The sequence below is a fragment of the Macadamia integrifolia genome, chromosome 1, assembly GCF_013358625.1.
Source record: "Macadamia integrifolia cultivar HAES 741 chromosome 1, SCU_Mint_v3, whole genome shotgun sequence".
Classification (NCBI taxonomy): Eukaryota; Viridiplantae; Streptophyta; class Magnoliopsida; order Proteales; family Proteaceae; genus Macadamia; species Macadamia integrifolia.
Genome location: NC_056557.1, coordinates 15589436 through 15607005, shown reverse-complemented (window position 1 = coordinate 15607005; position 17570 = coordinate 15589436). Strand labels below are relative to the sequence as shown.

General features: G+C 37.7%; 1 protein-coding gene and 1 long non-coding RNA gene across 2 annotated transcripts; one reads left to right on the top strand and one right to left on the bottom strand.

Moving 5' to 3' along the window:
* The first annotated feature begins 2578 nt into the window (after window positions 1–2578).
* LOC122068609 (probable disease resistance RPP8-like protein 4) lies at window positions 2579–12194 on the top strand. The gene is made up of 5 exons (XM_042632509.1): window positions 2579–2655; window positions 2773–2830; window positions 2914–2971; window positions 9576–12097; window positions 12181–12194. The coding sequence occupies exons 4-5, from the start codon at window positions 9763–9765 to the stop codon at window positions 12192–12194; spliced, it is 2349 nt and encodes a 782-aa protein (XP_042488443.1). The 5' UTR covers window positions 2579–2655; window positions 2773–2830; window positions 2914–2971; window positions 9576–9762.
* A 2433-nt stretch (window positions 12195–14627) lies between these two features.
* Window positions 14628–15680, bottom strand: LOC122085755. The gene is made up of 2 exons (XR_006142220.1): window positions 15006–15680; window positions 14628–14926 (listed from the first exon to the last, which is right to left on the bottom strand). It is a non-coding gene; the product is annotated as an uncharacterized LOC122085755 (long non-coding RNA).
* Between the last annotated feature and the right edge of the window lie 1890 nt (window positions 15681–17570).

Below are 17570 nucleotides of genomic sequence, written 5' to 3'. Positions count from 1 at the left end.
AAAAAAAAAAAAAAAAAGCCTAAAAGAGGTTTTATTATATGAGGGACAAGGGAGAAAGAGATTTTTTTTTTTGTAACCTCCTCTCTTCTCTCACATATTCTCTTTGTGTGTGAAGGAGAAAACTATAATGGTTGATTGCTCTTCTCCAATTGAAAGTGGATTGAAGTTTCAAAGTATTGAGATCGAGCCTTACGGTTGCTTAAGTGTAGAAGGAATATTATCTGAAGAATGAACTTCAATTGCGGTTCTAAGGTAAACCGTTTCATTCCATATAGTTAATTTTTGTATAGTGATTTTGAATGCAAGAGATCTTAATCTGATCCCTTCCGCTACATGATTGGGGTACCAACCAACAATAGAGGTCAAGGAATTGCCCAAAGAGTCTCTAAATACTCTTTGAAACTCCAAATCTCTGACACACTCCATCCGTCATCTCTTGCCGACTTCAAACCTTTAAGAAGGGACCTTGCATCCACTTCAAAACTTTTTCCTGTCATCATATAACTTGCATAATGTGAGAGACAATCTCCTTTGAAGATAATAATACTTGCCCAACCTGATTCATTTAGAATAGTGTTAGTCCCACTCGAACAAATGGGAATTGGATAGTTTGTATTAAGTATTGGTGATAAGCTACGAGGTATGGAGTTGACACTTGCCCAATTGAGCTCTTAACCTCTTCACATCGATCTTATTGAAGTGAAGCTCCAGTCTTTCATTGGCTTCGGAACTTCATCCCACAAATGGACTTATACATTAATTAAAATAATATATTTTATTATTATTATTTTATTCTTTATTCGTACCAATCCATCAATACAGTATCGTCCGGGAGTTGAAATCAGTCAAAGCCACATTCTGATCCGATTCGATTCCTCATACCATGATCTTGTTGAGTTGGGATTGGGGTGAGAGGAGATGAGAACCAAGAGACTCAAATCCGAGACCTCATGGTAAAATGGGCTTGCTACACCACAAACTACCAAGTGCATCTAGGCAGTTGTCTTAACAAGGGTAAATGAGAAAAATGCAAATCAGCTGAGGAGGCCGAAGTGTTTTCCTTCTTAGAAGGACTTTGCAAAGCTACGTTCTTTAGATGTGCTGACCATGGTGAAAAATGTTCATAGTACCATAAATACAAGTACATAGTATTTATCTATGGTTCACATTTCCAATACGATGATGAGAAAAATTGATGACTATTCATCACCTTATTGTGGAATATATTTGAAAAGCAAGGAACTTCTTTGTGTTTCAAGATGAAAAACTATTAAGATTTGTCGGAAACTTTGTCCTTAATTCCTTCGCATGGAGGAAACATAAATTAAACATTGGAAAATGCTTTTCCTAGAATCTTTTTATTTATGGATCAAGTTTTCCTGAACCATATGGGGGAAGGGGGAAGTGATGGGATCACATCTGGACCGTGACATCATTCATTTAACAGTTTAGGAAAACTTTTTCGTTTATTTATTCTATGGCATATTCTTCCACTTGTTGGTTATAAAATTGGTTCAGTGGAGGGGGGATAGGATTTGGATCCTCTCCAGCGAGGTGGGGGTGTTGGAGAGATACCAATGAAGAGAGAGAGAGAGAGTGAGAACTCACTAGTCCCTCTCCAACACCCGGAATCAGATCCTCTATAGTGCCACTAGAGGCCAAAACACATCCAACGGCTAGGAGGACTTAAGGGTGTGCGCCTATGTGTTGGGCTGCATGCCCCATCCTCCTAGCTATTGGATGCATGTTGGGCCTCCACTGGCACTGGAGAAGATCCGGTTCCCCAACACCCTCCCGTGGTGCACGGGAAAGGATCTTAATCCGGGTGCTTTAAGGTTTGCTTTATTTGATGCTAGTGGTATCCTCTTAATGCAGGTGAGGGTAAATGAAAAGAATGGAAATCAGCTGAGGAGACCAAAGTGTTTGCCCTCTTAAAAGGCCTTCACCAAGCTAGGACTTGCTATTGGATCTAATTGGTGTCTACTCGAATGTGCAGACCATGGTGAAAATTTTTCATAGTGTCAATTCGACTGGATAAGAATGAAGAATCCGTAGTATTGTCATTAAAAGATTAATGATAGGGGGCTCCATACTGCCAATGCAGGAGGCATCTCCTAAGCAACACTAATGGCGATACGCAAGATGATATATGTCATAAATAGGACCACAATGTTCAGGGAGGAGAGAGAAAATAGGGAAAAGGAAGCAGCGGCTGCTCTTGCACAGATTATAATATATCCCTCTCACATAATAAATAGTAACCCATATGGATGATACCATTCTCCACAATCTCATTGTTGTAGCGGGCATCTTCTTTCTTAAATTGGCATGAGGAGAAACCCTCTTCCCTATCATCTTTATAGGGAATATTATTGAACAATATAACTCCTTACATACATTTCCATTCCAATGGAACACCCAATGAAGAGAGAGACATACACAAGGAGGTGCTAGCGTAATGTACACAAACTGGTATCATTCTTTCTCCCATTCACTAAAAAATCTTACTCAACATAACCAACCCTTCCCCCCCCCCCCCCCCTCGTCACTTTATTCTGAGAAAAGCTATAAAAGAGCCAGTCACCAACTTGCAATCGCAAGTCTGTGATCTACCACCTGGTTCATGGCTTTGTCAGAGAAATTGCTGGCCCTTCTGTAACTCTCTCTCTCTCTCTCTCTCTCTCTCTCTCTCTCTCTCTCTCTCTCTCTCTCTCTCCCTAAATCTCTCTTTTCCTGAGGTTTACTATTTTCTAAATCTTTCTTTTTCCACAGGTTCACTACTTTCCATTCGCATCTTTGATCATCAGCATCACTGGTTGGTTAGTCGACGGTAAGCCTCTCTCTCTCTCTCTCTCTCTCTCTCTCTCTCTTTTCCTGAGGTTCACTATTTTCTAAATCTTTCTTTTTCCTCAGGTTCACTACTTTCCATTCGCATCTTTGATCATCAGCATCACTGGTTGGTTAGTCGAAGGTAAGCCTCTCTCTCTCTCTCTCTCTCTCTCTCTCTCTCTCTGACCTTGTACCAACTTGGGACTCCCCAGATAGTCGGGCAATGACCAGTTTCTTATATTACCCTCAAATATGTTTGAAATCTGAATCCAGGTGGTACAGGCCTTATTTGGGGCACAATTCTAAAGTTGTGACTTTATTTCCCTCGACTTCTTATGTGAAGATTGAAAGCATACTTCTTGCTATGTTTGCTCGCAAGAAATTATATGAAAAAAAAATTTTTTTTTTGAGAGAAATATTTTTCCCATATAAATTAGTAGAAATGTTTAATTACATCCACAAAAGTTTTCTTTCAATAATCTTAAAGTTTTTTGTGCATAAAGAGATTAGTTAAATAACCCAAGGGGTAGCTGAGTTGGCAATGGACCTTCGCCTCAAGAAGCCTGTAATTCTGAGTTTGACTCCTCTTACTTCCTTAGAACCACTGATACTGTTTAAAGGTTGGAACCAACAATGGAGCTAAAAAGGGACTTAGACATAAAAAAAAGTAAGTAAACTGAACTCCTAGGCGACGAGCAAGTGCTAGCTTTCATAACCACGTTATCAAAATCTCTGAATAATTCCAAACTTCAATCACATCCCACCATCTTCGTTTGTTTTTTTCAAACCATGGAGAAGAGTACTCCTGGTATCTACCTCAGTAGTTTTTCATGTCATCAAACATTATGCATGTATTAAAATAAAATTAACATTAGCCCATCCTGAAATATCACAAACAATCGTTGGAATTATTTTTACAAGAGAGGTCCTAACACAAAGACGTGAATTCACTTCCTCATACATTAACTGGCCGACATGTGGCACAACTGTAACTGGCGACCTTTTCTGCATTGTTATAATTTTTTTTTTTCTTAAATACAGCAAATAAATGAGACTCACATTCTTTCTTCTTTCTTCTTTCTTCTTCAGCAAACCAAGACCACCGCTGGGCGCCCCTCCGAGTGATAATCACAACCCTACCTTTCTGGAAACCCACCACCGTTCTCAGCAATAATCACAACCCTATTGCCGCAAAAATTATTGAATATATTTTGATTTTGTTTACAGCCTCTTCTGTGAAGCATAAGGTAAGACTGCATACACTTGGCTCTCTCGGACCCTACCGTAGAGGGAACCTCCTGCGCTAGGTTACTCACTGTTATTCTGACTTTGTTTGTTTGGCTCACAAACAAAGGCGAAAATGGGATTTCCATTTTATGGAGTCCATTAAAATATTGCAGGGCAAAGGGGTTGGCTTTCCCACAACGCTGCCCAGCCCTACGCTGCCCCCGCACGGTCCTATCCTCTCCGCCACCTGCCCTTGTCCATCCCTACAAATCCCCTGCTAGATTGCTACAAATTCCACCTAGAACGCCCTCTTTTCCTGCACCATACCACCTCCCTACCTGCAGTGCGACCCCTTTCCACCCTTTATTTCTTTTTCATGTTTGTGACGAGAAATTCAGGGGAGGGATGGGGAGTTAATTCAGAAGAGGAGCCCGGACTTCAGGTGGAGGGGCGGGTAGTTCAGGGGAGGGAGTGGGGTGGTGAACAGCTGTGGGTTTCCAGAAGGGTAGGGTTGTGATTATCGCTGGGAGGGGAGCCCGGTGGTGCTGTTGGGTTGCCGAAGAAGAGAAAAAGAAGAAGGAAGAACAACATGGGTCCCATTTATTTGTCGTATTTACTTAAAAAATAAAAAATAAAAAAAAGATAACAATAGTAGCCCGTTACTGTTGTGCCACATGGCCACTTAGGCTTTATACCGTAATGATTCTGGGTTTGGCACATTTTTTTTGTATTTCTATATTTTTTGAGTGATTTTGTTCCTTAAATGTTTTATGTTAACATTGACAAAAAATCGTTTCTGTAACTAATAAGAAATAGAAATATGTACGATTCACACCTAACAAAGTCCTTTCTATATTCATGACCCTGAAGAAGTGGAATTCAAAAGCTTGTGTGGTCAAAGTTAATGAATATAATTAAACCCCTTTGCCCCAGTTGTTGAATAAGGAATTCAATTCAATGGAGTTCTCAAGTCCAGTACTCTAGGCACAGTAATGGAAAGCCACAGCTATTGGAACAAGAGATGATTAATGAAACTCACAAATGGGCATAAAGGCCAAATACATAAGACCTATAGAGTAGTACTTCATGTTGGGCCAGCAAGGTGGTCCAATGGCTGTTGGATAGCCAAAAATTTTAGAAACTATAACCAATCTTGACCCCAATAATTCTAAGCCAAAGGTTTTTTTTTTTTTTGGTACGAAGCTAAAGTATTAATATCTTATCGCTTCCTTGCGACATATATTCACCATTAGAGACATATAGCAATCCAATTCAACATCTTGAATTCTTCAAAAGGGTTAAATAGGACTAGAAAGAGACAACTCGTCAATTGGGGTTTACCCATCATCAAAGTCCTGAGTTTCACATCTTCCACCAAATCTACTCCATGATTCTTTCTCAGTAGCTCACCAAGCGAACAAAAACACTTATATGAATAAGAAACATATCTCAAACAAGACATTACACCATAAGTGACCACGAAGATCAAGGAAAGAACAAATTTCAGATGAAACCCATAAGTCAAAGAGTTGAATCACCAACCCCCAATGAAACGAGATAGCAACAATCTACCTTCTAGAAAATTAGGGTTCGGGAATAAACTTGGAATTGGCAAAATAGACATAACCGTACTTCTTTGCCCTCCAGAATGTGATGTGCTAGTATTGCTTTGAGCATTCTACCCACCCCCCTCCTATCCCTAATTTCTTTGCTTTCAAGTGAAATCGAAATCCATTAATGGGGTCAAGGCAAAAGCGGTCAATCTACCTTACCTTTGTGAGCAGCAGTGGCTGGAGAAAGTGTTCACAGGGGTCAAAACATGAAGTTCCAAGCATGAGCAACGATGGCCAAAGATGATGAACTTCCCACCGTGAGCAGAGGTTGGTGGATTCATAGGGCTGAACGTTACCTTGTGATTCCCTCTTTAGCTTTGATTGTTATGTTTTGATGACTAATTCCATAAATACCCTTGTCCACTCAAGTGATATATTCATTTCTACGCCTTTTGCTCAGAATTGATTCTGAAGTTGAAACAACAAAACCTTGTGCCAAAAAAATGGCTCCAAAGTATGAAAAGCGTCCGGTTCATTTAAAAAAAAAAACAGAAAAATGAACCGGGCATACCATACAGATTTCACTTTGTTCCTATTCCAAAAAAACGAAGAAACACAAGAATAGGTTTTTTAGAACGATACAATACAGAGCCTTAGTGTATGAGAACGTTAGTTGGCGTCTTTCTGTTAGGATCTGATCCAGGCTCCTGGTACAAATTAAAATCGGATGTTAAAAAAAATGCAGGTTTTGGGGAAACGATAGAATGGGAGAGTCCAATAAGAGTGATTGGATTTCATGAGGTTTTGAGAAATCGTTGAGAAGTGACGATTCATTGACCCATCAGTTGATGTTGGTTAGGATTAGAAAAGGGTTGAGTTTAATCTTAGAGTGCATTACCAGATTCTTGTGAGGCCAAATGAAATAACATGATATTATGAAAATACTAAAGAATTTGGATTTATCACAATCATGGAACATAGTAAAATTAAATAAGTACATAATCAGGGACGGAAAAGAGTTATTAGTCAAGTTCTCAATTCTTAACCACAATAATACAGCAGCCCAAATTCTTTTAAGGCACGTTTGGTAACGTTTCTGTTATGAGAATGTTGTTCTTTGACAAAATCATCTATTTGTGCTACTTCATTAAAAGATATGATCTTTTGACTCTATTTGGGCCTTTGATAAACCTGTTTCGGAACCCTTATGGGGTCAGTTCCTGGAGCGACATTGCGTTTGGTAAAAATTGTTCTCAGACACATTTTTTCATCATTTCAATATTTACAGAAACGTCCTTAATGATCATAATATAATAAAATTGACATCACCATACATAGTTTCATGTTTAAAAAATTTTGAAAATATACTATTACAGTATCATCAGAGTTACAATTATATATGAATTCTAAAAAGCTTCAGATTTCATTATAAATAAATTATGAACCAACTAACTCCTTTCAAGCCAGTGCTATTACTTTCCATCTTTGTTCAAGTCAAGTTTGGTAAAGTATCTAGGACGGCTTTCAACTTATTTGTATAATTCTCTGATTCAATAATTACTCCTTCTAAGAACCCTCTTACAAAATTTGGTGAAGTATTAGTCATTGCAAATGATGAAGATCAGGTTTAATTAGATGATTGTATACTTAGGCGTGCATAAGAACTATTTATTTCATCATCTATCCAAAGAAATTTGCCACAGCCTCGATTGTCAACATGTGCCCCAATTTAATGTTATTGTTTAAACTTAATATAAAATGCATCTTCTATTTTAAAAATAAATAAAATGTTAATCTAATAAATAAGGTTGTAAGGAAAGACAATTATGTATATCATAAACTAGTAGAAGTTGGATAGTACCAAAATTTTCAGCCTTAGTTTGTGGTTGTATTTTATGTTCTGGCCTTACATTGACCATTGCCACATTCACATTATTTCCACTGGTTCACTCACATGAAAAAATTACAATTGTTTTTTGGACACTTATAATAATCCCGTCCTTCATTTGAACCTGAAGTCGTTTTCAAAATAGCACACTACCTCCATAGAAGTCACATTTAACAGTGATAATACAACAACTCACATTATAAGTCATCTATAATGTTGAAAATTTTTAATTTAAGGCAAAAGACAATTACTTTAGGTAGTCATAAAAGGTTTTAGAACAACCAACCACACAGTATCAGTGTCAGTATCATTATCACTGATTACAGACCAAAAAAAATTTCATTAATAAGTTTAATAACATTTTCTTCAAATTGGCGGTAGTCTTTCCATAGCCAACTCATTAGTAATGCATATCCTAATTTTGTTTATCTCTCTTATTCAGTCGCATTAATTAGATGTAGGCCCATTATAATGTTGATAAGCTAGACTTAGGTCATCAAGTGGTGGGTTAGCATCATCGAGCCCAAATTCTGCAAATTCTCTATCTAGGCAGTCTTCGTCTCTAATATAATTATGCAAGCCACAACATGTGATGACAATAGAACCTTGATTATCAACTGGATAAATATCCATCTACCTTAAATTCTTGAAATTTTTTTTAAGGCTCCAAACGTTTGTTCAATGAATTTATGGAATGTATGTAGTTAAACATTTCTTTAACAGTTCTTAGAGTTTTTCCCTCACCTCTATAATCTGGTAGGTGAAATCTCTCACCCCTAAACGGTGTCAAATATCCACTCTAATTTGCATATCTAGAATCTACAACAAAATATTTGCTTGTAATAAATATTATAGTACGAGATATATTAGTATTTTTTTTAGAAACAAAGTAACAATGACTAGTGACAACTAAATGTCACCTGAAGGTGGATGCAGAAAATTTGGATTTTTTTCCTGTTGATTTAAAGATTCGATAATCATTTGCACTGTCTTCCCACCTAGCACTCACATATGTGAATCGCATCTCGAATGAACACATACACATCAAATTTTGTATTATTATGCCTTTCCTATTTCTGTATCGGGTTTGATCTTCTTTTGGTAGAATTGCATGAACATGACTACCATCGAGAGCATCTACGCAATCCTATACACCAAGTTTCGCATGTTATGGTTAGGTAATCAAAATATCTATAGTTGGAAAACTAACTTTAAATTTTAGGGAGAGTTACCAAACGGGCCCCCTTAGTGAATTCACATGAAAGAAAGACATGCCAAATAGATTCGCTTGAGTTTGACAAAAACCCACATGTAGGGTCAATATCAATCAATTTCCAAAGGATATCCTTAGGAGGAATGCCAACAAAAATAAGTCTTCAAAAGAACTAGGACTCGGGATGAATTTTGAGTTTCCAAAAAAAAAAACACACCACCATTGTAAGCAAGGAGATGAACATATGTACATGTTTGATAACTATGGGTATTGCAATGTATGAGTTGATCAAGTACATAAAATTTCGGAAGTGTATGAGCTTTGATCCTCACTCAAGCTGCCCATTAGGTTCCTCCATGCATCAATCTTTTTCCCTCCACTTGCTCACAATCATTTTGTTGTTGACCATCTTTTTTGACATTTCATGAAGCTAGCATAATTTACCCTCTCATCTGATGGATACTACTCTCCCTTCTGCAATCGCATGACAACCTCATCGCGAGTTTTCACCTTTAATAATTTTTGGAAGAATATTTTGTCCGGGAGTGTAAGGGCTGAACCATTGCGAGGGCCAGTGGGAATGCATTTAGAAGCATCAAGAAGTTCGGAATTTCCACCTTTCATGAGGGACGGGGCAGTCATTTCACTCACCTCTATGTCTAGGTGGAACCTCTATACTCCCGGATAGAAAACATTGTCCCTAATTCTTTTCCCTCAGCTGCCTCAATCATTTCTATTCATGTATTGATATTTTTTTTCTTTGTATTTTTTATTAATTCATTTATTTTTTAAAATTATAAACTTTCAGAATTTTATATTACCACATAGCTAACCCTATTTGATTATTTCAAATTTGACATGGCAGATATTAAGTTGGACTACCCAGAGTCCAATTATCAGAAACACCACTGAAGAAAAGAAACAGGAGGATGGTATTTCCATAGGGCTGCCACAGAAAACACCACACTACAAGCTTCATCACAAGAGCAATCGAGGGAGAAATCCCCTGCAACTCCATCCCCTGGCACCTTGAAAAAAAAAAAGGAACAAAAATGGCTGAAGGCGCAATCATATCTTTCGCCCAGAGACTAGGTGTGATAGTACTAGAAGAATACAAATTTATACAAGGGGTGCAAGACCAGGTTGTGTCTCTTCGTGATGAGCTCCAATGGATCAGTTCCTTTCTAAAGGATGCTGCAATGCAAGGCAATAAGAACGAGAGAGTGGACATATGGGTGAGCCAGATCAGAGACCTTGCTTATGATGCTGAGGATGTCCTTGATGTCTTCATCCTCAAGGTAAAGCGGCTACGGCGAAGAAACATAAAAGCACTTATCCATTACCCTAGCCAACTTTTTACTCTTCACAAGTTGGGGAACAAGATTGACCGCATCAACCGAAGGATCGATAGGATTTCAACTTACAGATCAAAGTATGCCATTGATAAGTTAGAGGATAAAGAGTCTTTGGGCAAGGATGTAGCATTGAATGAGAGGACACCCCCTGATATGGTGGAAGATGGCGTTGTTGGCTTCGAAAATCAGGCAAAAGTTGTGGTTCAAATGTTGTTATTGAACCAAGAAGATTCACAAATGCACCACGTTGTTTCAATAGTTGGGATGCCTGGTTCAGGTAAAACCACCCTTGCTCATGAAGTCTTTGATGATGTTAAATATCAATTTGATTCTTGTGCTTGGGTAAACGTCTCCCCAAAGTATACACTAGTTAGTCCTTTGCAAAGCATCAAGAGTCAAAATCCTGGGAAGGAAGGAGGTATGGGGAATTTATTAGTAGTGTTTGATGATGTTAGGAAAAGGAAAGATTGGGAGGCATTATACAGTGATGTCCTAAAAAATATAAAGAGCACAAAAATTAGAATACTTCTTACTTCTCGCTTTGGTAAAGTAACCAAGCGTGCCAACTCATCTTTGGATCCCTATGAGATAAGACCTTTGGAGAAAAAGGATAGTTTGGAGCTCCTGAAAAGGAAGGTTTTCCCCAAGCAAAGTTGTTTCCCTGAACAACTGAAGGATTTAGCTGAGAAAATTGTTGAAAAGTGCGAAGGTTTACCGCTTGCAATTGTTGTAATGGGTGGTCTCTTGTCAAGAAAACAGAAAACAGCTGAAGTGTGGAATAAAATTCTGCAGAATTCGAGGTGGCAGCTAATTCACGGCTCTACTACTGAATGGTTGGAGCTACCTTCTTTGAGTTATGATAATCTACCTAATTTCTTGAAGCCATGTTTTCTCTATTTTGGCCTATTCCCAGAAGACTGTCCAGTCGATTGTGAAATCTTAATTCAACTATGGATCGCAGAGGGTTTCATAGAAGAGAAAGGAGCAGAAACAATGGAGGATGTTGCTGAGAACTACCTCGAAGAATTAATTCAAAGGAACATGATCCAAGTAGCATGCAGAAGATTTGATGGAAGTCTTGAAACATGTCGCATCCATGATCTCTTTCGAGAGTTTGCAATCTTAAAAGGACAACAAGACAAATTTCTTGATGTCTTGGGGAGTAAAGGTTCAGCAAACCGCACAATGTCACGCCGACTTGCCATTCATTCAACATATGAGGCCGCTAAAGTGACTGAAATCCCGAATAGCTCTTCTTTAAATAATCCCCGTTCGATTATGTACTTCAATTGCTCGAGGAATGTAAGATTAGAAGAGAAGTTTTTCCACAAAAGCTTCAAACTTCTTAGGGTGTTGGATCTACGAGGGGTGTCTCCCAGGATCTTACCTGATGAAATAGGGAAACTTGTCCTCCTCAAGTACTTGAATCTACATGGAGCTAAGATAGGAAGGCTTCCATCATCAATACGCAATCTCCGAAATTTGCTTACTCTAGATATATCTTATACTCAAATCAATGGCATACCTTGGTCAGTATGGGAGTTAGAAGAGCTAAGAAATTTTTATGCTAATCTTTTATACTCCACTCATCAAGAGTCTAATTCATCTGATGCTGGTAATGATGGATTTTCTTCTAATGTTGGCTGCAATATTAGAGACTATTATCATAGTGGTGATACTCCGAAAATCGGGCGACTAAGGAATCTTCGGACACTATCTACAAGAGGCGACAATTGGATTTGTAATGACTTTGGGCAATTGAGCAATCTCAGAAAGCTAAAGATAACTGAAGTGAACATGGACCTTTATGGAGAAGCATTATCTAATTCGTTTTTCCAATTTATATTCCTTAAGGAGTTGGACATCGATTGGAACAAGGGCATGCTACAATTTCCAGATTCACTTTCACAACATATTTACCTCTACAAACTGAGATTATCAGGAGTAATGATAAAGCTACCATCTGATCCTAGTTTTTTTCCACCAAATCTTGCTGAATTGCATTTATGTCGAACTGATCTGAAGGAGGAAGGTGATGAGTCCATGGAAACCCTAGCAGCGTTAAAGAACCTAAAGCTTCTCCAACTCCAACAGGGGTCTTTTTGGGGAAACCAGATGGTTTTTCCTAAAGAGGGGTTTACTAATCTTATACGCCTGGATCTTCTAGATTTAAAAGAGTTACAAGGATGGAATGTGGAGGAAGGATCATTGCGCAGTCTCAAGGAACTAAATCTTGTTCATTTAGAGAAGCTAGAGAAGATACCAGATGGATTGCAAAATGTCCCTCTCCAGAAGCTCCGTCTACTCGGTATGCCACCAGAATTGGTAAAAAGGGTTGAAAGGGATCGGGGAGCTGATTGGTACAAGATCCAACATATACCAACCATTAAGTTTAAATCAAGCCATTTCGGCGTTGAACTGCTGGATCATGTTTAACGAGATTAAAAATCTAAGGTGGCTCCCGAAACAAGTCAGGTGAGTTATTTTTTTCCCTTCCTCTTTCCAGTTTTCCCCTGATCCCCTCCTTCAACTTTCATATTTCCTTTTCATTTCTGTAGGTAGGAAGAAAAAAACCTGTTTTCTCTGTTAAAGCCATTAGTGTTAGGAATTTTGGTATTACCAAACATACAACTTGGAAAAGACATACCTTTTGTCTTTCCCTATCTTATTTAGTTTCACTTTAGACATACCTTTTTCTTTCCCTATCTTATTTAGTTTCACTTCAACCTTATTGCATTTGAAATCCACAATAGAAGATCTAGTAATGAGTCATGTGTATACTTTGAGGGTTAGCCACCAAGACTCTCCTTTAAAATAGGTGAAGAAGATATGGTATCAATGATTTCTGTAAATCCTTGCTCTTTGTTTTATTCTATCGACTATTGAGGATTCAGTCCCACATCCACTACTAATTAGCCTACAGCCACCCTTACACACATCTGGGAGTCTCTCCACCAACTAGCTAGAACTTTTGGGACAAAACCTTTAAATGGTATCGGAGCAGGTTTATATTGTATCCACATGTATATATTTCATCTGTTTTCTTAAAATTTTGAATGTCACTAACATAGCTTTCCTGCTTTAAGCTTATAAGAAATACATATTTCTCTCTTTGTTGTGCTAATGCAGACCTTATATATGAAGTGCAAATGTCAAATCCAGCTTCATTACGAGGATACTGTTATGGGACTGTTGGAAGTTCATTTCTGCTCCTCTTCTCTTGCCATTGGAAGGTTGAGTTGTTGGAATAGTGTCTTTTGAACGTTTGAATAAGTTCCACAGGTCATTTCAGACATCTTAGGGTCTTATTTGTATTAATCACTCTCTCGCTGTGTGTTCGTATGTGCTGCCTGTGTGTGTCTGTGTGTGTACTTTAACATGTGTATGACATTAATGTTTGTTGGTTATTTTCTATATTTGATATTAGATATCAGGATTTTAGTCCTCTCATTTGCCTCTGTTAATTTTCATTTGATTCTTAGATATTTACTTCAGATTAGTCATCAAGTTGCTGCTATGTTTTAGCAAGGGTGAGATTATGTTTAGATGGGATGATCAATTCACCCTTGTTTGGTTGATTATATGATATTTCTTATTCCTTAGTTTTTTTTTTTTTTTTTTTTTTTTTTTTTTTTTTTTTTTAACCAAAAAGTATATTTTTTCTGAGAATTATTGGAGGCATCATGTGCATCTCTAGGAATTTCCTATGTGATTGAAGTTTGGCCTTGATGTATTAGTTAAGTAACTATTTTACCACAATTCTTAAAGCCCCTTCAACCACTTTGAATGTCTAATATAAAACTGAAACACTATCCAAACCACACGGGCATAACATCAAACAATATATGTGCAACCCAAAATACCAAACCACAGCAACACTCACAGCCATGGGACCTCCAAGGCTCTAATAGATGCAAGAAGAAGTAGAGGAAAAAGAAACCCATCCACAGCTTCTCAATCTGCCAGCAGTATTTTTAGGGTCTTAAAGGGACTAATACAACTCCATGTTAGGCTCCTCTACCTCTTACTAATTCTGAAGCTTGAGAATCAAATCGAAGCTCTCTATACAAGGAAGGTACAACAGTTGCTTCTTATCTGAGGATGTTTTTGAATCAAATCTTTATAATGACAAATTTTCAAATATAACTTCTAACCTGTCCATGATCACCTTTGGGTAGCCATCGAAGTTGATAATTGACATTGATGATAAAACAAAGCTTAGCAAAACCAAAGTGCCTTCCAATGGACAGAAGCTTCAATTTTTTATATCTAGCCAACTTCTCAACTTTCTCGAGAATAATACTCCTTTATGCAATGCCGCTTATATGACATTGCACCTAAGGCTCCATTTGTTTCAGTGTAAAATTTTCCAATGTTTGTTTTTAGGAGATTAAATTTTTCAATATGATTGCTCATGTTATAACCTAGCGGTAACTGTTGTTCAGCTATTTTATCAAACACCCAGTGTGCATCTTATAAACAGAGATCCGAGTTATCTTTATTCACATGAACACCGCACTGAAACGACATTAATCAAGAAGAGATTGAGAGAGACATAGACGTAGACAAGAAATTAACTAATATATTAATTTAAAAAAAAAAACAAAATAGATTGAAACTTAAAAAGCAAGATGAATAAATTCTATGAAACCACTGATCTACAGAGTACTTGATATATTAACTTTCAAATTACTTCACAAATAGAAGAGGACCAACCTGGTGTTGGATTATTTCAACCGTTTCACTTCCACAATATGGAGTTGGGAATGCATAATCGTAGTCTAAGTATCACATGCTGAGATGGGTTGCTTCTGGATTTCGATTTTGCTGCTGCAGGGACTCAAACTGGAGGTAAACCTTCCTGCTTCCATCCATTGAAAGCATCAAATGCATTGAAATGAATTTTAGTTCCAGAATTTTGTTGTAGAAGAACTAAATACCATCTCTGGTAAGTGTGATGTCTGAAGCTTTTCTTCACAAAGCGGAAGGGCGACGTAATTGAGGATAGATCGTTTGCGAAATTCGGTTTCCCAACCACGGAATCTCATTCCGTATCGTCCCTCGGGTGGGATCTCCACCCCCGGCAGCCTTCAAATCGTTCTCATCCACCTCCATAACCCTCGACCCTCGTCTACTATAATCGGAATTTCAAAACTCCAGTCAGATTTTCATGTATATTGTTGACCTTTTGTGTTAAGCTAGACAACTCATCCGCTTTGGTGGTCAATGGAATCGATCTGTAATTGTAACAGCCAATTGCAGAGATTCAAATTCATTTACTTGTGCCTTAGATCATTTAAAAAAAAAAAAAAAAGGTCAGCTCAATGGATGGTTGGTCAGGGGAGATGTAATGAGGATTGGATGATGCACTTGGTCACATTCAACATAGCTTTGATAAGTCTCCATAGTGCTTTAAACTTGGGCCTCAATTTCTTTGATTGTTCAAATATGTTGGGTAATTGCTTCAGTAGCGTTATGGACATGGCCAAAGGGTGTGTTTGGTAGAATTCCTCCACTAGCTAGAACTCTCCATAACTGATGGCGAAGGCGGCTAAAGCCACCACCATCTGCGCATCTCAAGAGATTTTTTATAGAGAATTTAAAAATGCCATTGTTATCAAGTGCCCATTCCAATTCCCATCCCCACCCTAAAATCAATTACAAGATATTTGTCAAGGTAAACAAGGAAAAGAACATGTATTACAATTTCAATGAGACCTAGGAGTGTCTGCATGTGAAGGTTTTATATAATCGTAATGTTCTCTATCTATCTTTCTGTCTAACATCGCAAGAGATCTTGTGTAAAGTGTAAGCCAATGCTTTAAGCATGCCTAAGAAGTTGACCTTTTGGGACTTCTCATTCAAGCTTTCCATGAGTGAAGAAACGTGCAGGTCCTGTACACGTATATTTTTTAATCATACAAAGTAAAGTGCAGATGTAAAAGCATAAGCAATTATGAAATATAAGACCAAGAAAAAAAATATGAAAATAGTAATACATGAATATTGGCGCGTTTGAGGGTGGTGTAGTGCCGGAGAATTTCCTCGATGAGTTGGAGATGGGGCGTAAGGTCAACCTTGTGAAAATTGTTTAGCATGGGTGGCCAAGATCTGATTCTTCATCACATTGTTGTCTGAGGTGATGAATTGATTGTGTCCCGCACCCTCAGAATCTGCTTCATCATCACTGGTGTTTTAAATTTGCTCACCCACTGGATCTGCTCCACCATTACTAGTGGCCCAGGATGCTTGAAATGAGAGTGCTTGCCATTGTCCTCAGCTTGTTCTCTTCTTTCTCTTTGTGTATCCAAGTGGAGGAAAAATATGAGGATAAGTTTTTCAGTACAAAGCATAAACCAAGTATCATAACTGATATAGCCATTAAAATTAGTTTCTTTTGTTGCACTTTAGAATAAAATTAGTTTCCTTGGTTGCACTTTTCCTCCTTTATGAAGTTTGAAGACTCTTATCCTTCTCCCTTATGCTCTTTCCTATCCTAGTAGTTTCACAGCAAAATCAGTAGGTGATTCTAACTCAAAAAAATCCATGATTTCCTGAAAAGTACCTTCTTTTAAGCCATTCCTCTAAATTGTGGTGTCAAACAAGTGTAAAGCCTTCATGCACCACTTTTTATTATGCCAATCCAAAGTCTAAAATAATCAAATGAAAAGGGAACAAAACATAGGTTAAATGCTAAGGTAGCTTTATTGTTGAGGAAGATAAACAATTGAAAATGTTAAAGTGCCAGAATACAAGGTATTGCAATTTTTTCTGAGAATTTGTTCCAACCTCTATTTTTCATTGCCATGTTTCTTTGTTTCATGTTGTAGTCCCTCATGGACATTGTATTGTGTCTACTGTTTACCCAAATGTGTAAAAAAAAGAAGAAGATATATGCTCGTTATTGGGTCTACTGTTTACCCAATTGTGTAAGTTTTCATCCGCATATTTATCCAAGTATTTAAACCCCTTTTCTACCAAGAGTTGTAGTTAGGGGTGCAAGTTTAGCCCTAATGGCCCGAACTTGCCCTTGGCCTGCCCTGATCCTGAACAAGTACCGACCCCAAAATTTTGGCCCTGAGGGCCCGCCCGACCCTGAAATTTCTAACCCTGAGTTAAGGTCAGGGTGGGTAAGAGCTGTTGTCTTTGGCCCACCCAGCCCACCCTAAACCCGACCCTGGTTTTTGCCCCTGATGTTGACTTTGGATTTTTGTTTTCTTAGGATGTTCTCCTCTTTGTTTAACATGACAAGGGTTTTGAGATCTTCGAAGTGTTTGGCTTATTAAGATGATCTTTTTGTTTATCGTGACAATTAATTGAAATTGTTTGGATTATTTGCATTTTTAGGATGTTCTCCTCTTTGCTTACCATAATAGTTGGAATTATTTGTATTGTTTGAATGTTTGCTTTAGGATGTTCTCCTCATGACAAGTAATTTGTGACTTTGTGTTTCTTTTTTTTTTTTTTTTTTTTTTTTTTTTTTTTTTTTTTTTTTTTTTTTTTTT

Excerpts from the sequence above, each read along its gene's own strand:
- LOC122068609 (XM_042632509.1), top strand. The coding sequence starts at position 9,763 with ATGGCTGAAGGCGCAATCATATCTTTCGCCCAGAGACTAGGTGTGATA.